The sequence below is a fragment of the Mycetomoellerius zeteki genome, unplaced genomic scaffold (assembly GCF_001594055.1).
Source record: "Mycetomoellerius zeteki isolate Tzet28-1 unplaced genomic scaffold, Tzet1.0 scaffold61, whole genome shotgun sequence".
In the NCBI taxonomy this organism is placed as follows: Eukaryota; Metazoa; Arthropoda; class Insecta; order Hymenoptera; family Formicidae; genus Mycetomoellerius; species Mycetomoellerius zeteki.
Window position 1 is genome coordinate 1,054,867 of NW_017257621.1, and position 23,113 is coordinate 1,077,979.

Consider the following 23,113-nt stretch of genomic DNA (forward strand, 5'->3'; position numbering starts at 1 on the left):
ACGAGCATATGTCTATAGGACTTTTTTTCTTAGTTTTTTACTCCTCTACACGCTCCCGAAGTTTTGCCATTTAATTTGGAAACACCCTGTATAATAAAATCTTCTGACTTATTTTAATCTAATTTTTTTTATCTTAATTCTCTATCTTAACTCTAAGCTGGGGGTAGCTAGGTTAACTTAAAAACTGTGTTAATAACAGTAACGTAGGATAAAATAGTACCTCAGCAGACATTATTTGTTGTCTTTTTGACGTTCAAGACGTCATTTTGATGATAAATAGCGTCAGCTTGTTTACTGGGCCATTAATAAGTTTTGACTTAAATTTTGGCCAAGTGGTCAAAACCGATTTTGACCAGGCCGGTTAAAACCAGGTTAAAACCATTGATTAAAACCACACTAGCCGATTCCTGTCAATCCTGTCTATGATAGAATTTATTGCTTCTAAATCTAAATATAAATACGCATTAAAAAATTGTTTCAAAAAATACTACTTTTTAAATTATTTTTAGGATTATCAGGATACCTATATGTTCCAGTTAAAGGTTAATCATTTGAAGCTGAAAACAGAATCCGTAATACGGTTAACTGATTCTATAAGACACACTTATGTTAATTAAAAGGCACCAATTAATTTCAAGGAAGGAAAATAACATATTTCATGTAAAAAAGAATGAATACTAAGTATATTATAGTAAGAATAATCTAAATTTGCAGATGTAACATAAAGAAAATTGACAAATGTGCTTGAAATTTTGGATAAAAAAATTTACAACTGAACGAGTTCAATAGATACACTATCAACTCCAGAAGATTTATTACATGTTCAATATCTACTTCTTTCAATGTAAATTAACTTTAATTTTGGTTGAACTTACTCTTGATCTTTTTCTAATTCGTAAAACTACAAAAAGACGAAAAGCAAATTGAGTCAAGATTACAGTTACTCTACATTGGTAAAAATGGGTACAAGTATCCAATTACTTACGTCCATTTACAAGGTATATCCTTTTTGAAAGTGTTGTTCTTTGTTTCTGTACATATAAGGCCATCGGCAGCTAGACATAGCACTAGCAAAGATATAAATCCAAGTTTAATTTTGTAAAAATTATAATTCCAGGGATTCTAGATACTTAGCAAACCGTAATTTCTAAATACAGTACGTAAAAAAACAATATTTTGAATAATAAGGTAGTTATTTAGAATACGGGCTTCATATCCGATGTTGATGAAATTGGGCTCATTCGACGCATTTTTACTCAAAATGAAACAATCTGGCAAAAAAAAAGTGCGGCGGTCGACCTCGTAACCGAGATATCAAGCGTTAAGGTTCGAGATTTTAGAGGTTAAGATGTCTGTCATCCCGACTCGATATAGCGCTATGTATTCGTGCTGCTTTAATTACACAAATGCTTTGCCTTAACAGTAAATTAACCTCTAAAATCACGAAATTTAACGCTTAATATCTCGGTTCACGAGGCCGACCGCCAAATTTTTTTGCCAAATTCTTTCATTTTGAGTAAAAACGCGTCGAATGAGCCCAATTTCATCAAAATCGGAGATGAGATTATTTATTATTCTAAATAATACCGACACAAAGAATATAGCAACAAAACGTCAGAAATATCCGAATGTGAGATTGAGGTTAGGGATACCCCGAAATCCCGATCCCGGCGCTCGAAGTCAATCTCCTACCTTTGGCCTTATTTTCCTTGGTGCAGCCGCGCGGTTGCTGCGTCTTTGGGTCTATGAAATCATAATCGGGATGGGGGCAGATATATTGCCCCATTCGCAGGTTACTGCAGTCGATCTCGTACGTGTCTGTGCCATCGCACAGCGCGATCGCCGACAGAAGGATGAGCAACCCGCTAAAAAGTTGCGTCGTATGGGACATGCCGTTTCATTTAACGCGACGTTGCCCGTTACACCCGCTAGACCCGCGAACACGGGACAACGTTCGCATCCTCTCGTTTTAAAACACTCCACTTTACACAAAACGACAAGACTCTGGTCGGAAAGAAACCCGAGAGACGCTTGGAAGCTTCCATACACTAGCGACACCAACGTGTCAAATTTATAGAAAAATTAGAAAAAAATAATAATATAAAAATTAAATAATATATCCAGCTCTTGTTGTACGGTACAATTAAACAAGAATGATTTAATTTCAATTTTAAAAAATTTTGATCCTCGAATTAACAATATTGTTATTTTTAATTGATACTTGTTATTTTTCTTGATGTAACTACATGAAATTTCTTCACGTAAGCAATGTTGATTTAACACTATAATCTTTATTCCAAAATTTATATTTCAAAACAAGACATTCTCCAAATAAGAATTTTTTTTCTCTGTGCATACGATTTAATAATAATTGATATTTTAGAATTTTATTAAATATGTAATAAACTGTAGAGTTGTATGATCTGTCGGTTAGATAAGATGGTATACTTTCAATACACACACTTCTTTGCTCTATATACGCGTTGTTTATTAAGATTATATTTCATCCATTTAAGAATTGAGGTTGACATGTATCGATATTGATCTAACAAACACATAATGCATGTTAAATTATTTACAAAAATTACGTAAAATTATAATTAATAATTTTTTAGAATTAGTGTACCATGTTGTTATCAAATATTTTCGTGAAGGATAGCAATCGGAAAGCATGGAATATGTCAGTGTTATTGATAAGAACGAGTAAGCAATCTAAATTTTATAACGAAAATACCCGTACGGCACAGAAACTTGTAGCAATATTGCTGCAATATTTCAACGTTGCATATTGCAATGCAATGTTGCAGAGACATTAGGAAGGCTTCTTTTAGCAATATTACTTCAGCAATGTTGCAGAATTATTTTATAAATATTACAAAAAATGTCTATGCTATTACATTTATTATAAAAATGCTTGGTTAAAAAAAGCTCATTAATTATAACAATAAGAATTACGTTTATAATTTTAATTTTATATGCATAAAATATCGAACGTCATTATATATATATATATTTTTGCTGCAACTATATATATATATATATTTAGCTGCGTTCCATTTAATTAAACATACAACGTTCGTAATAATTAGCATATTAGCCTCATGACACATGTAATAAAACCATTTTACAAGAATTTCCTATAAGAGATTGATGCGTTGTAGAACAATGTTTTATTTTGAGTATTAAGACTTGTATATCTCGCGATATACTACTTGTGTATAACCCAATAAAGTAAGGACCTGCACACATATATGGTATAACGTACAATGGACACAAATAAGATACAAGATATATAAAATATAAAGACATAAATTATAATGTCATATTTTATTTGCATCCGTTGTATTATGTTACATTTAACTCCTATTTTTAATTTTTTTTCTTTAATATATCAATTATACAGTATAAAATCTTGCAACAAATTGAAAAACAAAAAGTAAAGGACTCTTAATTCTTGAAACAATAATAAGATAAAAAAGGGCATAATAGTATGAATTAAGAGTCCTTTACTTTTTGTTTTTTGATTTATTGTAAGATTTTATACTGTACAATTGATATATTAAAGAAAAAAAATTAAAAATAGGAATTAAATGTAACATAATACAACGGATGCAAATAAAATACGACATTATGTCTTTATATTATTATATCTTTATATTATATGCAACAAATATTGCAATAACGTTGCAATATTACTACTTACAATATTAATGTTTCTGTAATATGCAGTAAGTATTCTTCAAATGTGTGCAAAACGTAATATTGCATATATGTATATTATATTGTAATATTGCTGCAACATTACATATCAATATTTCTGAAACGGACATTTTAACGTTGCTACAATATTGCTGAAATATTGCAGCAATATTTCACAATATCTGTGCAATGTTGCAATCTTGCAATGAAATCTTTCTGCAATGTTGCTGCAATATTTTTGTGCTGTACGGGAAAAGATTTTCAGAGTTATACATATATATTGACAAAGTGTTTTTTATTCTTCTCAATGATTACTGTTAATATTAAGCATTAAGCAAATACTATTAATATTATCGATTTTGTGGTAATACTTAATGTATGTGTAATAATTAAGTAATCCATAATACATATATGTAATTTAAAATACATGTCCATGTGCACCACATATGTTTATTAAAAAGACAACGCATTTCTGAAATGGGTTTATTTATTAATTTAATTTTTTAATCAAATTTGGGCAAACGTTTCCTGTAGTAAGCAATCCATTTATTCTTATTGTTAGATTTTATAGTGGAAAAGAAATTTTAGTTCTGTGATATCAATACTAAATGTCTTATGTAAAAGTATCGAAAAAAAACGCGATTATTGAGAAAAATGGTCGCAAAGAAGGAAAAAGGCATGAGGTAAAAAACAAGAAAAATAAAAAACACATTGTATAAGGTTTGGCTTAAAACTTTCCATCTTCTTTTATAAAAGTACATATAATATTCAAGAAGAGATTACTAGAAAGAGACTAATCTCTTTCGCGATTTCTATATCAAATAATTGCATTCGTCGTTTAAAAATAATTAATTTTCAATTTATTTATATGACGCACTTTACAGCATAACAAATTAATTATAACTCAAGTAATATGCGAGCGCACTTTCTTAAGGAAATTCCGTGAAATGCTGTATAAATAGTATTATACATGCAATAAACTGGTTATTTGCAAATAATAACTTTTTAGAAAACGCAGCAGAGGCGATTGATGATTCTTATCATGTCCGATGCGTTTACTGGAAAATGTTATTTATTACGAGCTTCGAAATAAGGAAGTTACTGGCAATAATTAATTATCCAGATAAGTAAGTAGAGCAAATCATGTTACAAAATAGTGCTCGATGAAACGCTGTTACAACATATAATTTCATTGAATATTTACCCGATAAAATCGTGTATTGTTCAATTATTCATTAATTAATATTAATTTAATTTTTTCTATTTAATAAAGGAAATATTATTTTGTGTCGATAATATATTAAAATCAGCAAAGATAAAAGTTCGAAACACGAAAGTATCATCAAAAAAGATGTAATTAGGAAGCTCTTTGCTGGTAAAATTAAGTTGTGACTAATGCAATTTATAAAAGTTATCGAGGTTCATTAATAGAATCAATGCAATTCTTGTGGTTGATCTTATTATACAATCGCAGTTGCCATGGCTCCTGAGACGTCAGATGCTCAGCAAAGATGCACATGTGCTTAATTTATTTTCCGGCAGAAAATCAAGGACTACAGAGTGTATTTTTCTAAGTTCCATTTCTGACTCTGAAACGAAAAAGGATCAAAGAATCCATCGTTAACGCACATTCCTTTGCATAAATTTTATTATGTTAGGGAACAAAATTACATCTATTTACACAGATATATACAATAACTATAATTTATTTTAAATGTATTTTGATTTTTACATTTTTAACTATTTTATTATTTCAACATATATTATTTGTTTTATAAAAAAATATTGTGACACCGCTTAAGTAGCTTTTTATGTTGAATTCAGATTCTTATACATCGTTTACATTGCATGACGATTTTTGTAATGTGAGAACATATTATTATAATTTTATTAAACTATTTAACCTGTTCATTAAAATTATATTTTAATACATTATATACTGCCTTATATCGAAAAACATAACGTTGTTTTATTATATTTAGAGAAATATTTATTTTTAGTATTTCGTATAGTAATTAAACATCTAAATTCTATTTTTTGTGGAACCAAATTTCAAAATTCAGGCTCAGGAATATAAAAAAGGAATATAAAAAAAGAATTTAAGGTGTTATTTAAGACAAAAATCGCGTTTAATGCAAATGGCAGTCAGTTTTGTGTGTTAATATTCTAGCTCAAAATCATAGTTTCAATATTTTTGCCACATCCACGGGGGATTTTCTTTTTCATCAGTGACTCAACGTACACGTGGAATTCTGTTCAGATCTCATCTCAGTAGACCGCGAACCACTGGAAAGGGAGAACGCGTGTGACTCCTCTGCCTCTTGTCAGTACCGCGTGCGGCATGCATAACCGAAAGTGTCAAACAAAAGTCAAGTGTTTCAGTTTCCTGTGTTTATTTGGAAAAGTGAAAGCGTTGTGACTATGAATCGCGCATATTAATGTTAATAGCAGGGCTAAGCATTTAAAATACTATTTAAAATGTAATTCTATTTAAAATGTTAAATGTAAAATACTTAAAAAAATGTATATTAAAATGAGAATATAGGGAAAACCATTCTGTATTTGAAAACTATTTAAAATATTTATTTTACATATACCCATTTTACATATAAAGTGGATTAGAAAAATTTTGCATTTTAAATACATTTTTTTAAGTATTTTATATTTGACATTTTAAATGATTATTCAGCTCTGGTTAATAGCAATAGCGAAAATAATTAAATTGCCGGTTTTATCAACATAATCCATCGATTTATCGAACAAATCAGTAGATAAGTAAAAATAATGTTGATCTAGTATCTAGTTAACAGGTAGAGCATTTGATGTTATCAAATAAATCTACATATATATTGAGAAATCTACATATCGAAAAAAATCTAAGAGTTTAAGTTAAAATTAATACAATTATTTTTTATTTCCGCGTGATTTATAATAAACACTTGCGCATTTTGTATTTTAATAGAATAGGATCAAAACGAATCGAAAATTATTTATTAATAAATCTCGCTAACAATTAGGATAAAAAAAATTAAGACATAATTATCTTATTTAATTTATTTCTTATCGTAAAACGATTAATGTGATTTTTATCGCGAAGAAGAATTGTTAGTATTTGATATGAATATAAGACAATATTGGAATTAAAAAAATTTATTTAACATACAGATAACACATATCTTAACATCTCGATTAATTTTTTAATTAATCCAATTTTTATTTAGATATTAATTCGTAATTAAGCCTAATTTTGTCTTTAATAAAAAATATTCTATTAATGATAAATAATGGTATATTTATGTACATATATTCGTTTTTTTTATAATTCTCTTTCTTGGATTTCATCAGATATTAGAATACAATTTTCCCTCGAACTGATCTTACTCATCGTTGATCTACATCCTCGCTTAAGATTTCTTTTAATTTTGTTATTTTATCAATTTCATCCTTGACCTTCCTGAATTGTTACGCATAAATAATAAAATTGTGTAATTATTATAAACAATAATTTTGTGTGATTATTAGCACACGTGCTCTTATCGTGTACGAAGTTATTCAACACTTCGATATATTTTTAGAAGACACAAAGCGCTCGACGAAAATAAGTCACTTGGTGCGCAGAATTTCCTGAATGGAATACAGATCTAATTCGTCAGAGGTGCTATTGCGATATCAATACAAAAATAATATAAAAAAAATTATTCTTTAAAATGACGTGAATGGTAATGTTTATTCGGATCTAGAAATATTTTGGCGTTATTCATTTAAATCTATATAAATATTTGAGATGTGTACTACTTTTTTTCTATAGAAATATATATCTTAGGGATATTTATTTTATGTGTAACATAATTAGTTATTAATTCGCACATGTCAAACATTTAATTAGTAATTGTTATAAAAACAATTTTTTAATACCGATTTGATTCAAATAAAACATAATCTTTTCTTCTAGATGCACAAAACAATTAAATAAGCCACAAATTCTGATAAAAATTATCAAAGGCACAGAATAATCGAGATGGATTTCTGCAAACAATACAAGTTTCTGTATATACTACCGCAGCTCACAGAACGAATAATTTGGTCCTGGCGAGCCGGAAATGGCACAGTATTCCAGGTGCCGGAAAATAATCTGCACTCGTCGGCCGGATGTCTCATTGAATTGACAAACCTCTCCATCGCTATTCTCACTACACTCGTTGCCGCAATTTTGATTTTTAAATACAAATGCAGCACGACAGACAAGTAAGTTGACAAAGAGAAGAAATATCGCATTGGAGCTGTAATTAATTGTAATAACTTTGATTACATTTATATTCATAAATAGTTTATATTTACGTTTCGCAATTTAAATTTTAATTACAATTTAGAGAGCAATTATTCCACGTGTTTAATTAAGTGAACAGAATTGTCGCTGGAACGATATAATTATGAGACACGAAATATTAATATTATAATTAACTGACTAGAAATATAAAGTTTTTCAGATATTATCGTAACTAATATGATACGGATATTAAATATCGAATTATCCTTCGAGATATTACTCATAATTACTTAATTGAAGTAAATTTCAATTAGATAATAAAATGCTTTATTCGTTTGGAATGCCCCATGATTCAAGCGAGAGATTTGATCCATTTTATGCCACAAGATATATAAGCCGCAAGTAATTATCCGTCATCCTTGTAATATTGACAATGTCAATATCACAATGAATTCATCACTTTTCCGAGTTACTCTCATGATAATTATGTTTTTAATGTTACATTTTCCAAGATTCTAGTATTATTCATCATATTGCAAATTGTATTATGATTTGCGATATGATGCATAATATGCAACGTTAGGATAATTAAGAATATAATAATTTTAATAATTTCATTATTATATGTACAAACAGATAAATATATTTAATTGGGTTTTGTTAACCATATAAACTTACAATTTTTTCTTTCTTAGAACTTAATTTTCCAGTTATTCTCTTACCAGATGCTGAAAATAATTAATAGAGCACGCTTCTCAAAAAAGCATTTTGATTATTTTTCTCCGCTGAAGCCTTCGTGGTACGTAGTAACGTGTAGTTTCACAGAAGTAACGGACCACAAATCGATCAATTTTCTAATATTTTCATAATATGACTCAATAGTTTATTTACTTGGAATGTAACACATAAATTACGTTTAACTTATTGCATAATACTCATTGCGCACTCATTACAAATTTCAAATTTATATATTGTATACCGATACCACCTACGATTATGAATGTTTAATGAATGCAATGCTATTAAGCAGCAAAAGAAAAATTATTTTGTTCTATTTAAGATATTTCAACAGTAAAGAAACTGTTGTATATTTTAATGACTATAGAAAGATTTATTATTATCTCTAAGTTTGATAATTGAAGATATGTCGGCTTATAATAAATATGTAAATATTCTTTTATTGTTAACACAACTAGGATATTTTTACTACAATGTTTATTACTCTTACTACGAAATATTTTAGTGCAATAATATATTGCAATATTTAGTAAACGCATGTGGAGTAATTATTAAGTCTTATCTTGCAATTACTCTTCGCGTACTTACTATGTATATTGTATAATAACACGCGCGCGTGTTCTTAGAGCGTGTATAATTTTTGTTGTATGGAAATGAAGCAATCCCGTTAATCGCGATCGACATACCTCATCGACACTGTGAGCGTTTTCATTACATATGAGCAATTAATGAAACGGAATGCCGGTATGCACTCGTGCGTGAAGAAAAACGCTTAGTATTAATTACTGGAATAATTTATAGCAGGTTGAAACTCAGATTTCTCTCTCTCTCTCTCACACACACACACACTCTCTCTCTCTCTTTCAGTCTCCTAGAATAAATGCACTCACTTTATAGGCACTTATACACTTATATAGTCGCCGACTCACGTCGTCGCTGTTCAAAAATTATTAATTACATTGACTGGCGAAATTTTTTTATATTGAATCGAAACAAAAGTTTGTAGAGTTACAAGTTGTAGAGTTTAAAATTCAAATAATTACCTATAGCTTCATTAAAAATGAATGAAACTTAAATTTTATAAGTTTTAAAGCTTAAAATATCTACAAAAGATTACTGTGTTTCTTGAGTTTTGTAAGTTTGGTAATTTTTATATATAGAAAACTACGAGCGGGACGAAATGGGAAGTATTCTCACTTCATGGGCCTGTCACATTTCTAAAAACATTTGCGAAAATTTTTGACATAATTTCTAAAAGAGGACTTGACTTGTTATTTAGCTCTTTATAAATAGAATTTTAGTCTTAGAGAATTTTAAATAATTTAGTTTCCTTAAATTTAATACATTAATAAATTTATTATTTTTAACCTTTTATTGCTCTTCGTTTTTTTCTGCATTTACATTCTAAACGCAAAAAGTATTGTTTTTCCGAAGAAAGCGTAAATGAGAACATGCCTGGAATATCGTAGACACAACATACGCGGCTATTACTGTTCACTTTGTTACTTGTACATTTGCAATAACTTTACATACACACACGCGGGCGCGCGCACGCACACACACACACACACACACACACACACACACACACACACACACACACACACACACACACACATCAAATTGCGAAAAGAGTAATTCAGTAATTATTCGATTTATTGCTTCCTTCTACCTCACAATCGTACATCAGAAGCAAACTTGTTTCGAGCTTATATTTTCAGTCGTTTACAAATTAACTAACTCAGTGTACATCACTCGCTATTATCATAAAATTAACAACAGGCTACATAAATAGAATCTTTAGTATATTAATATTCTCAGTGAATCTTCTCTAAATGTTTTCTTTTTTAATAAAAGTAGAAATGAAAATATGAAATAAGCACGCTACACCTTTTTATCTTAATAAAAGAGAGTACAAAGTCGATAATTACTTACATGCTCATTAATATTATAGTATGTATCCCCTAACATATTTAATTTTTAAATTTAACTTACAAACTAATACAACATCAAGTATCTGCAAGTATGATATTAGTTGATGTCAATGATGTCACTAGCACAACATAATGATAGACTCGGGAAATTGCAAGCGAAATGACTCAGAGGCCATTCAGGTTCGTTAAGACGTGTACAAACCCAATCCCCTACTCATCATATATTATATTTACCCGTCGAATACATAATACGTCTACATAGCTGATGTGATTACAGAATGTACTCGTATAACAAGATACCTCGCCAACGTTTTTTTACATTAATTATTCTGTAAAGGTTCAACTACTACCGATTAATGCTGAATTAATTCTACATTAACTCGTATATATACAAATTAGCAATACTTAAAATTTTTCAAATATTGTAATATCGTATATTTATTTATATTATCATTAACTTCTAGAATTTTCAATCTTTTCTTATTTATATTTCTAATATAAAAAAAATATTTACCCCAATTTGGAAGAAAAAGTTATTTCTTTTAAATTTAGAAATTTTTTTTTAAAGTGTAAAACAGAATATATGAATTTTGCAAATATTTATGACAGGCATGATTATATTAACATAAGAATAATGTCAACTTTTTTTCTTAGGCTTTCCAAGTCGTTGTTGCCACTTCACACAAGCAGAACTTTAATTTGTATATTACTACTGCTGAATCTTTTATTGGAACTATACGAGTCCATACTGACGACGATTTCACTATCGTTAATTTTAACAATAATTGCTGTATTATTTTGTTGGATATTACACCGCGAAACCGAGATTAGGGATGGTTTCAGTACTGCCGCGTCTGGAGGTGGATTTGCGGTAATCGGTCTTACGCGAGCATGGAAGTTTTTATACTTATGCAGGTATATATTACTAATATTTATTAAGATAAAATACATTATAGATTTACTAATTATATTTTGATATCTTTTTCTTCAATTAATATTAACCAAATTCTTTACTTTCTTATATTTATATTATATAATATTGCTATTATTTATCAATAGTTTTTTGTAATATTATTATAATTAACGCGTAACTAATTATTATTAATAATAATTAACTTATCTCAAGTTTCATATTTATTAAACTGCTATTTTTTTAGATTTGGCCTGTCTATTCGGTACATTCGAGTTGCAACAACGGGGATCACCGCTACTTGTTGCGGATTGCTAGCTATTATTGATTCTTATACCCTTTATCGTATGGTAAATTTAATTATTTTATATATCTTTAAAAAGCAGACTTCTTTTGAGATAAAATTACTCAAACATTTTTATACTTAATTATTTTTATTGGTTATTACATAAAAAAGTATTTCGTTCTACACTTTTAGAAAATACTATCCTATCTAATTATTTTCTTAGAAATTTTTTCTCATTATGTTCTTCTTCAGACGTGAGAAAAACTTTTCGAAATACATACTATTGGAACTTGTAGCGAAGCACTTGCAAATGTTCGCCGTCTCCCCAGAGACGCATTAAAATCTTGCCCACCCCGTTTTGCATTTACGACTTCCTCGACTCGATAAAGGCGAACAGCATCAACAACATTTTACTACTCCGTCTTTTCCCAGCGTAGAAACAAACATCGCGTTGCCTGGCACTTCAGCCTATTTTCTGCAAATATATTCGCCACGATAATGTTTCGTCGTTAGATGCAGAAAAGCAGACAGTACACCGTTAAAAGGCCCGATAATGCGCGGAACTCTTATGTGCACTCTACCTCGCCATTTCTCAGCAAGATCACCTTCCACTGGATGACTGATCTGTTGCTGCATGGTTATCACACACCGCTCGAACTCCACGATCTTGGACAACTTCCGGACGAAGATACCACAAGGAATCAGTTTGAACGTTTTCACGACATTTACGAAACCGAAAAGGTAACAATTTTCGCTTCCTTCTCTTGAGAAAGATTTCACGAGAAATAATTCACTCTCGTAACGGCTAAGCAATTCGAAAATGATTAAGATATTTAATTACTATACATTACACTAAGAAGTATCATAAAAATATAATGTATACAGGGTGGTCCACTTAAATCGATCATCTGAAATATTTCACTTATTTTTGATGATATAAAAAAATGCTTTAAATGAAAGTGGAACAGTTTCGAGGGGAACGTATTTTAGTCATGTTTTTTTCTAGGTAGAAGCGTCAAAAAATATAAAAGTCATCTCTCACTTTTTTAAATGGAGTTGTACGATTTTTTTTACACAATATGGTTCCTCTAAGTATTCTGCATATAAAAGTATTATTATATTGTTTGATAATTTTAATTTAAATTGCTTTTAATAATTAATAAAATTAAAGTATTGCCTTGTCAAAAAAAAATAATATTATTAATGTTAATATTAAATGTAATAACTTATAATAATCTGCAGATAATACATTTATTAATGTGATATATAATAATTAAATATCTTCGACAAGATTTTAATTTGAGTAATTATTAAAAGCGTTTCTAATAATTACTGAAATTAAAATTTTGTCATGAGTCGCACCTTTTCGTATATCGAAATCTACATATTATTTAGCATAAATCGAACTTAAATTCCTAGTTGCGATGCCGTGGACGAAAATTGTCTTTGTGGAAATGTTTTTGGAAACGAACATGGTTAACATTCGCAGCGGGTAGTATCTTGAAGCTCTTCGGCGACATTATGACTTTGGTGGGTCCCATGACAATTCCGAAGATCGTTAATTATGCGTCAAATTTGCAAAACAGCACAAATGAAAGTTTTTTTTCGAAGGTATCAACACATCTCTCTATTGTCTTTCAAAATCATCTTTATTTTTCATTTTGATACGCAACTATCTAACTAAATAATTGATTAACTGTTTAGGAAATTTTAACATTTTCGCAAATTCTGAAAAATGGATATTTCTTGGGGATTGTAGTTTTTCTTGTCACCATTTTGCAAAGCACATTGAAACAAGCCTCTACTCATGTGCTCTGTGTCGGAGGAATACGTTTGCGAATAGCTCTTCAGGTATTTTATCGTGAATAATGTTTAATTTATAAATTATTCATCTTTCGTTCATTTTTGATGCGCTCAAACATCACAAAATACCGAACAAAACTCGTTGAAATTTTGTTATATTGTTTAGGCACTGATTTATGATAAGGCTCTTCGATTGTCTTCATGGAGTATCTCTGAGGAAGAGAAACCATTTGATAAAGATAAAGAGCAGCACTGTCATCAACAAGCAGCTGATGTCGGAACTGTAACAAATCTCATGGCCGAAGATGCGTATAACGTAATGAGTTTCTTCTGGATCGTTCATTACATCTGGGCCGTTCCATTAAAAGTAAGGACATTTAACTAAGTAAATATGTACAGCGTATATTTTAATAATACTTAACATCACAGAGAAAAAACGTTTATTAAATTATTGCAAATATTATTGCAAAATAAATTACAAGTATAATTATTAATGTAATAAAATATAATTTAAACAATTATTAATATAATAAAATATAATTTAAACAATTATTTTATGATTATTTTATAATTTTCGAGATACTTTCGTTTAATTTGTATACAGATTACCGCTATCATTTTCCTTCTGTACTTGAAATTGGGTATTAGCGCTATTATCGCAGTAATTTGCTGCATATTGATCGTCACACCGATTCAGTTATTTCTCGGGAAACAAATGTCCGAAAATTCCAAATCCATAGCGGTAAGAAAGTGATAACTATTTTCCAATTTTCCTTTTTTTGAATCTCCAATTTTCTCCAATCTTTCCAGGAAAAAAGCGACATGCGCCTTCGTCTACTTAATGAAATTCTTCAAGGAATACGGCTCATTAAGCTATGCGCTTGGGAGAATCTCTTCCAAGATCACATATATAGAATCAGGGATGAAGAATTGAAGCTACTGAAAAAGGATTCTATATATTGGGCGCTTATTAGTAAATATACATATATATAAAATAATAATTCCGTTTTTCTCTTAAAACGTTTATTAATTATAAAACATTTCTAAATTTTTATGCTTCGATTTTTGCGCAAGAAACAAGAAGATTATCTGAAAAATTGAAACATTGAATATAATATGAAAATTTTTATAATTTACTAAACGTTCTAATAATTTAATTGAAAAAAAAAACAGGAATGTAAATATATATATTATTATTGCAGACTTTCTAACGCATGTCTTCTGCGTTCTGGTAACTCTCTTCACATTCGGTATTTATTTCTGGTTAGAGGAACGAAATCTTGATGCGGGAAATGTTTTTGCCAGTCTCGCGCTCTTTTCGCAGCTAACTGTGCCGCTCTTCATCTTTCCGGTGATAGTACCGATTATCATCAATGCCATGGTGAGGATTAACGTTCTCGCGTTAAACGACTCTTTAAATTCAGTCCCCTTAAATTTGAGACATTCCTTCTCGATTGCAGATTTCTACAACAAGACTAGAAGAGTTTCTCCAGCTTCCAGAGATCGTGAATATTCTCCCTGAACCAAATGATTATAAATCAACAACGGATATATTGTCAAAAGCAAATTCATACATTGATAATGATGTGAGTACTTTTTAAATAAAAGGTCTTTAAAACTATTTTACTTTATTTTTAATTGTATAAAATAGTTGTTTAAAATTGCATAAAAACAATAAGATCAAGATGGTTAAATTTAAAAAATCTACTTTGTGTAATTCTGCAATTGTACTTTTTCACATTTTACAAATTGAATGTTGAATGTATTTATTTCGACAATTCAAATTGACGCGACGCATTATTCTCTTCACAGAGAGAAACAATTAATAGCGTTGCAACTTTTGGATCGCTGGACAATATTAAAGAGGACGAGGAAGATCCACGGTCGAGTATCTTGCGTGAATTCGGTCTGCCAATTGACTCCTCAATCGATACGGTATTCGAAAAAGATCCGGAAGTATCGGAATCTGTCCTTAAAATCACACCGAGTACTTTCGTCTGGGGATCCGACCAAAATATGTTGATGATTAACGCTCTCAATTTTCCGCGAGGTAAATATATAACTAGAAGCAAAGATATTAGATAGATATAATAATTTATTATATTTGTTAAAATAAATTATTATTCTTTTAAAAATAAATTATATTTAAATATAATGAACTAAGACTTCTTGTGTTTTTAGGACAACTAACGATAATAGTGGGGAAAACCGGAAGTGGAAAGACCTCTTTATTAATGGCACTCTTAGGAGAGATTCAGAAAAGAAGCGGAAGCGTCGAATGGACTAAGTAATTAAAATAAAAAGAAAGAGAAGAAAAAGATCTAATACAGCTTAATTATGACAAAAATATATTTTATCGATTAAAAATATCGCATTTCTTTTCAGGGGTTTGAAAATTGCTTATGTGGCGCGACAGCCATGGCTTCAAAATGCGACCTTGAGAGACAATATTCTCTTTGGATCTACGTATCGATCGCGAAGATATCGCAATGTCTTACATGCGTGCGCTCTTCAACCGGACGTGGACATACTTCCCGATCGAGATCTGACCAGGATTGGTGAACGAGGTATTAATTTGAGCGGCGGACAGAAGCAAAGAGTTACTATAGCCCGAGCTCTTTACAATGACGCCGACGTCGTCCTCCTGGTTCGTTTGTGCGCTTTCTTATATCTTTAATTTTCCATGCAAAAAATTTATATGCTAATAAAAATAAAAAAATTGCTTGCAGGACAATCCACTGTCGGCATTAGATCAGCATGTCGGTCAGCAGATTTTCGATTACGGTATCAAGAAGCTCTTACTGAGAAACGGTCGAACAGTGATTATGATCACTCATAAATTGGAGCTGTTATCAGCTGCGCATCAGGTTTTATTTTATGTTTTTAATACCAATACTTTAGCTAAGTTTTTAAAGATTTTATACAAATAAAAATATATATTATTTTATATTTACCGTTAGATTGAAATTTTTTTAATGAAATGAATTTTTTTAATTATAATTCTTTTTATTGATATGTATTCGCTGTTTTTTTTATATATGTTATTAGATACTTTGAATTAAAAAAATAAGTAATTTATTTTTTCTTTTTATACTTCTATGTAGATATTTCTATATGATTTCTTTATACATATATAAAGAAATAATTTATGTCTATTAAAAGATGACAAAAAGCAGAGAAATCGCATAAAAATATATTTTAAGATAATTGTTATGGATGGCTGTCGAGTTCGTGCGATCGGAACGAAATCGAGCATCGAGGATATGGATTCTGAATTAGCGGCAGAGTGGCGAATCGTGAATACGAGACGCGAAGACGAGAATCAATTTCAAAAAACTGCCAAGGACCGATGGTCCTTAACCAAACTAGTCTATAAAATCGGAATGAATAAAACGAAAAAGCACGGCGATGACGGATGGTGGATCACCGATCGCGATGCCTGTGTGGTAAATAGAAAGAGCAAATACCATATATACACATTAACGACATCTTTGAGATTTATATATGGATATAATTTTATCACTAACGCGTTAATCTGAATTGCGAATCCACTGACCAATCCTTTTAGAATCCGCCAACATTCGTACCTTTAAGATTACGCCGAACAACTTTATCCGGATCGAAGTATTGGAGTCACGTTCTCACAGAACTTTTAGTATCAGAGGAAGAATGGGACACTGATAGGAAACGATCGAGATCGCATCATGACATCGTCAGATTGATGAGTCTTCAAGCCCGAAAACGACCGTCGTCAATTTTTCGACAGAACAGCACGCCGATCATTCTTGAAAATCGGTACGTGTCACCGAGGTATGAATTTTGAAATATTTCTCTTTTTCGAGTATATACATATAAAATGCAATTAGATAAAAAGTCTGACGAACTAATTTATAAATTTATTTCAAATTGATCTTTCTTTAGCAAAACTTTCTGTCGCGAGTTTTTAATTTTTCATTTAAATATCTCTTTACGATTACAAAATAATTTCCGTGAAATAATATACAGCTATATATTTTTAATACAAAATAAATTTCCTGTTTCACAAGTTTTACTTATGTTTAGGAAGAGGAACAACACTTACAACAACGGACAGCCCAGCGGTGTGCTAAAGCAATTCTTCTCTGCTAGGTTTTAAACTTTTTTTCTTTATATATAGATAATATAATGTGATTTATTGTTACGAAATATAGTTAAAAAAATGAAAGAAGAAATAATATAACGCAAACTTTAGATATCCGGAAGAAATGGCAATGAGCAAAGACAAAAATGTCCTGTCTCGACTGATGTCAGGTTCTAACAAGTAATTACAAAAGAATCAATTATGAAAAAGAAATTATAAATAAGTAATTGAAAATTAAATATTTTTCATTTTTTTTTTTAGAATTATTCTGCACCAGGATCAACATCATCATCTTCCGATGAAAAAATTATTATCAGTAGAATCGCGAACTATCGATCAGATAGATGATGTGGAAGAAAGTTAGTTATCGAAATTATTTATACATATTTTTTTATATATTTCTTTATTTTTTTACGCTCCTTCCTATTTATTTCGCTTAAAATTTACAAAAAATATCCGTTTTAATTTCTAAATCTTTCTTTTAGCATTGAACAACGAAGACGTAGATGAACAGAGTGAACTTGAAGTTGACGATAAAGGTGGAATGGTCACTAGAATGATTTGGATGGAATATCAAAGGGCTGGTGGATGGATACCGGGACTCGTTTACGCTATAGCAGCGCTGGCCTTTCAAATCCTTCGCGTGTATACTGACTTCTGGCTGTGTGAATGGATGGAGGAAAGCATTCGTTCGCCAGCGAATGTAAATAAATTTTATATATTGAAAAATATATATGAGATCATCATGATTTTAATTTTACAACGATAAGAATATCGCATTTGTGTTCAAAAATTTATCACTAGAGAAACTAGATCTACGTCCCAACTAATGTTAATAATCAATCGATTGCAATTACTACTACACACGCTTATCTCGCTGACATTACTACCGAATTAAGAATAATTTATTGTTATTATAAAAAGATATTATATGTCAATGCTTAAAAATATAATGATATTTTTACAATCGAAAAAGATGTGCCATACACGGATGATGTGTTTCTAAGAATAATTTTGAATGTCGATCCTTTTTTAGACGATGTCTTATTTCATGGTGTATATCATCATATCCGTGGGCTCAATTTTTTTATCAGTACTTTACAATGTGTCGGGTCAATGGCTAGGTGCTAGAGCTAGACGGAAATTGCACGAAAAAGCTGTCGCTGGACTTTTCAACGCACCCATCTCGTTCTTCGAATGCAATCTCATTGGAAAGATTCTGAGCAGGTTTAGTGCAGACATGAGTGTCATCGACAAGGTAAATAGACAAATTAATTAATTAAACTTCTTGTATTTTTTTTAACAATTAATTACAGTCGCCAAAACAATTTAATATCATATGTTTAATATTATGTAAATATTATTAAAAATAATCTATGAATATAAAGTCATTTTAATAAAACCTAAATTAATTTCTTTATTCCTTTTCTCAAGAAAATGGCTACTGCAATCAAGAGACTGACGTCTTTTGTATTACTCTGTGGTTCTGTGATGATCATAAATATTATTATTTCACCGTGGTTCTTGATCACCGTTGTACCAATTAGCTGCGCTTATTATGCACTGCAAAAATTCTACAGGCGAAGCGCTAGACAATTACAATGTTTAGATGGCAGGTATTAATAATTATTACTCTCTCATAATAGTCATTATGAAATATTAGAAAACTTCTTTAAATCCTTTTATATAACCCCAAAGGGAAACGAAAGGCTATAAAAAATTCTTATTAATTTTCAAGTACTTCACAAATCTGATGTTTACAAATAAACAATTAATTAATAATAACAAATAATAAGTGATTATTATTTAAATAAAGAATAATATGCAAGATAGCACTGCACATTTGCGAGTAATTAATAAAATTAATCGAATTGTTTTGTATTCTCAAACTGAAAAATTTTCATTAATCTTTTTCTTTCATTTTCTTGTTGGAATCAATCATTTCAAGTACGAGAGGACCAGTAGTAGCGCATTTCTCAGAAACTTTATCCGGCCTTCCGACACTAAGGGCATTCAAGCAAGAGAGTCGTTTCATGGAGGAGATGATGAAACGTCTCGACATAAATACCAACGCATTTCTCATTTTAAACACCAGTAGTAGATGGTTTGGCATCACATTGGTAAAAATAATGAGTCATATAAGTACAATAAATGTCAAAAATGGTAAATACTAAATAAGCTAATTGGGGGAAACTTCTCCGATGACATTGACCTTGGCATATGTTGTCATTGGAAAGGTCTCCCTCAATCGGCATATTAGCCAAAAAGTTCTAAGATTGGGTAATTATAATCTAAAATTTGGTAATTAATATAATTCAAAGATTGATGTTATTAAATTTATATTTTATAACTTTATTGTAAATAATAAATATATAATTTATTTATTATATAAGCAATAAATTGATGAAATGTTTAGCTTTAGTGGTAGACTCTTGATTGTTATTGTTTCGTAAATAATTTTAGGATTATCTGGGCGCTGTTATCGTGGTAGTAGCCATTTCTACAGCTTTACTTTCTGCGGAGCTGTACCCAAGTCACGTAACACCCAGATTAGTAGGCCTGGCAATAAATTATACCCTCTTAGTGCCGGTATTGAACTGGATGATCAAGTTTAGCGCAGAGATCGAGTTGTACATGGGAAGTGTAGCTCGAATTTGCGCTTACAAAAATATGCAACCGGAGAAGCTTCATGAAAACGGTAATTTTCAACTAAAATCCGCTGAAATTTCTTAATTTGCAAAGATATGGAAATCTTATATAATGAAATATCGATAAACAAAATGTATTAATAATCCGAGTCATGACGTTAATAATTTTTAATTCGTGACAGTCACAAACTAAATCCAGTAAACGATCGATAATTTTTAGTTTTAAAAATATCGTATTATTAAATATTAATTCACTATTTCGTCTTCCATTATTATCGTCTATCAAAACGATACTGTATATAGTACTTCAATTGTATTTAAATATTGATAAAAATCTATCAATTGGTGATTAATCAACTTCCTGAAATGGTTCGGTGTTTTATTTGTGTATTATCGAAAACACGTACGAATATACAAATCGCCAGACAACGCAAAAGTGTCTTTCGCAAGTTAATTAACATCCGGTTATTTGCCGTTATCTTCCTTATCATATACGTGCTAATTTTAACTGCTGGATTTTAGGTTTACGGGTGGCCAATGACTGGCCTAATAGAGGAGAGATCGTTTTTGAGAATGTCTTTCTACGCTATGATTCGGACAGAAATCCGGTGATCAGAGATTTGTCTTTGAGAATATCAGCTGGGCAAAAGGTAATCAGTAATAAAGTAGTAGATGATATAATATAATATCTAATACTGGCGCAAAATAAATTTATATATATACAGGGTGGCCCACTTAAAGTGTTACAAGCAATAAGTCTAAAAACATTTGTCCTATCAAAAAGTTCATGAGAAAGTTTCATAATATTCGAGGGACTTTCTAACTACGTAAATAAAAATCCATCTCCGTCTCCCCTTAAAGAGGGGCGGGGGGTAACTAGTTTCAAATGGGACTCCCTGTAAAATGTTACATATTTGGATTCTACGGGGAAAAACAAGTAAACTTCGTCTGAAACATTTCTTTGGAAAATGCTCCTATTAAAAATTATGAACATTTAAACTTTTAGCCATTTTATTCATGATTGAACTCCATTGACACAAAGTTGTGTTCACGATACAATGAAAACGAAAACGATCTTGATGTTAACCAAAAGAAACATAAATACACACATTTATCGGGAAATGTAAATACAGATCTACTATAATGCAATTTAGTTAGTTTTTTAGAATCCAAATATGTAACATTTTATAGGGGGTCCCATTTGAAACTTTGAAGTTACCCTCCGCCCCTCTTCAAGGGGGGACGGGGGTGGATTTTTGTTTACGTAGTTAGAAAGACCCCTCGAATATATGAAACTTTCTCATGAACAACTTTTTGATAGGACAAATATTTTAGAGTTATTAACTTGTAACACTTTACGTGGGCCACCCTGTATATATGATATAAAAATAATCAATAATCACTACTCTCTAAAATTTTAAAGTGAATTGTCACTCTAAATAAAATCTCTTCTCGAAGATTGAAAATACACAGAAAAGAAATTTGCAGATTTTAAATAAATATTTATTAATAAAGATTTTAAATAAATATTCCAATATTACTAACGAAATATTTATTAAATGTAAACATATATTTATTTGATTTAAACATAACTGTTTTATTTTGAATAAATATTTATTTACTGTAAAAAATATTTCGTTAGTAGATACTATATATATATATATATTGGAGTAAATATTTATTTAAAATCTACAAATTTTTTTTTCAATGTAGAGCCATTCTTTTTTGAGACTGCATATTTTATTATATTTTATAATTATATGATATAATTACATTTATTTATAAGATATATATTTTTTATATATTTTATCATACGATTAATATTCGTAGTTAGGCATTTGTGGAAGGACCGGTAGCGGAAAATCATCAACCGTAATGGCCCTCTTCCAACTGATCGAAATCAGTCAAGGACGCATCCTGTTGGATGGAATTAATATCCGGCAAGTGCCTCTTCGAATATTACGATCTCGGTTATCGATCATACCACAAGATGCAATAATGTTTAGTGGCACGATCAGGTACGCAAATAATACAGTCATAAATCTCTTATTACTGCAAAATGTCTAGTCTTTGACGCGGCTCGCAATTCACAGCTTGTATTTGCGCCGCATAATACGTATATACAGGGTGTTTCCAAATTAAATGGCAAAACTTCGGGAGCGTGTAGAGGAGTAAAAAACTAAGAAAAAAAGTCCTATAGACATATGCTCGTTTTTGCTCCGTTTCAGAGAAATCGAAAAAAAATGTTTACATTTCTTGCCATATCTAGCACCGACATATTTGATTACATTTTCCACTTTCTGTTATGAATTTGTCAGTCGCTCTTTGAAAGCCTTTAACAGTAGATGAATTTTGTCTTTTGCAATATGCCGCGTACGTATTCTAATAGTGAATATGCTGATATGGTTTTTGTATACGGTTTCTGCAACGGTAATGCTTTAAAGGCGGTGCGAGAATATGCACGACGATTTCCAAACAGAAGAGTGCCAAACCGAAGAGTGTTTATGTTGACATTTAATAGATTGCGAGAGACTGGATCATTTTCAATTCGACAAGAAAACAACCGATTTCAAGCAGCGTTACGAAGAGATTTGCAGGCAGGGAATCGTATTTTACAACATTTTGACAATCATCCTGAGACCAGCGTTCGGAATGCGTCGGCTGTATTGGGAGTGTCACCACAAACAATTTGGCGAACTGTAAAAGGA

The 23,113-nt window shown here is 30.4% G+C and overlaps 2 protein-coding genes across 2 annotated transcripts in view; one reads left to right on the forward strand and one right to left on the reverse strand.

Moving 5' to 3' along the window:
• The window catches only part of bisc (TM2 domain-containing protein 1 biscotti), a 3,846-nt gene extending 1,827 nt beyond the window's left edge, over positions 1-2,019 (reverse strand). Inside the window, exons 1-2 of the mRNA XM_018456908.1 lie at positions 1,693-2,019; positions 986-1,067 (exon numbers count right to left, since the gene is read on the reverse strand). Of these exons, the coding sequence (XP_018312410.1) occupies positions 986-1,067; positions 1,693-1,891 (281 nt within the window). The 5' untranslated portion in view covers positions 1,892-2,019. The remainder of the gene's footprint in view (positions 1-985; positions 1,068-1,692) is intronic.
• An 8,779-nt stretch (positions 2,020-10,798) lies between these two features.
• The window catches only part of Sur (Sulfonylurea receptor), a 14,201-nt gene continuing 1,886 nt past the window's right edge, over positions 10,799-23,113 (forward strand). Inside the window, exons 1-27 of the mRNA XM_018456799.1 lie at positions 10,799-10,818; positions 11,293-11,553; positions 11,796-11,898; positions 12,348-12,575; positions 13,254-13,445; positions 13,539-13,685; positions 13,804-14,004; positions 14,242-14,379; positions 14,448-14,610; positions 14,840-15,018; positions 15,098-15,223; positions 15,450-15,687; positions 15,819-15,924; positions 16,023-16,284; positions 16,367-16,504; positions 16,841-17,083; positions 17,206-17,447; positions 17,700-17,765; positions 17,869-17,937; positions 18,019-18,116; positions 18,243-18,460; positions 18,794-19,015; positions 19,192-19,373; positions 19,706-19,877; positions 20,221-20,455; positions 20,928-21,055; positions 22,236-22,423. Coding sequence (XP_018312301.1) covers positions 10,799-10,818; positions 11,293-11,553; positions 11,796-11,898; positions 12,348-12,575; positions 13,254-13,445; positions 13,539-13,685; positions 13,804-14,004; positions 14,242-14,379; positions 14,448-14,610; positions 14,840-15,018; positions 15,098-15,223; positions 15,450-15,687; positions 15,819-15,924; positions 16,023-16,284; positions 16,367-16,504; positions 16,841-17,083; positions 17,206-17,447; positions 17,700-17,765; positions 17,869-17,937; positions 18,019-18,116; positions 18,243-18,460; positions 18,794-19,015; positions 19,192-19,373; positions 19,706-19,877; positions 20,221-20,455; positions 20,928-21,055; positions 22,236-22,423 — 4,565 coding nt within the window. The remainder of the gene's footprint in view (positions 10,819-11,292; positions 11,554-11,795; positions 11,899-12,347; positions 12,576-13,253; positions 13,446-13,538; positions 13,686-13,803; positions 14,005-14,241; positions 14,380-14,447; positions 14,611-14,839; positions 15,019-15,097; positions 15,224-15,449; positions 15,688-15,818; positions 15,925-16,022; positions 16,285-16,366; positions 16,505-16,840; positions 17,084-17,205; positions 17,448-17,699; positions 17,766-17,868; positions 17,938-18,018; positions 18,117-18,242; positions 18,461-18,793; positions 19,016-19,191; positions 19,374-19,705; positions 19,878-20,220; positions 20,456-20,927; positions 21,056-22,235; positions 22,424-23,113) is intronic.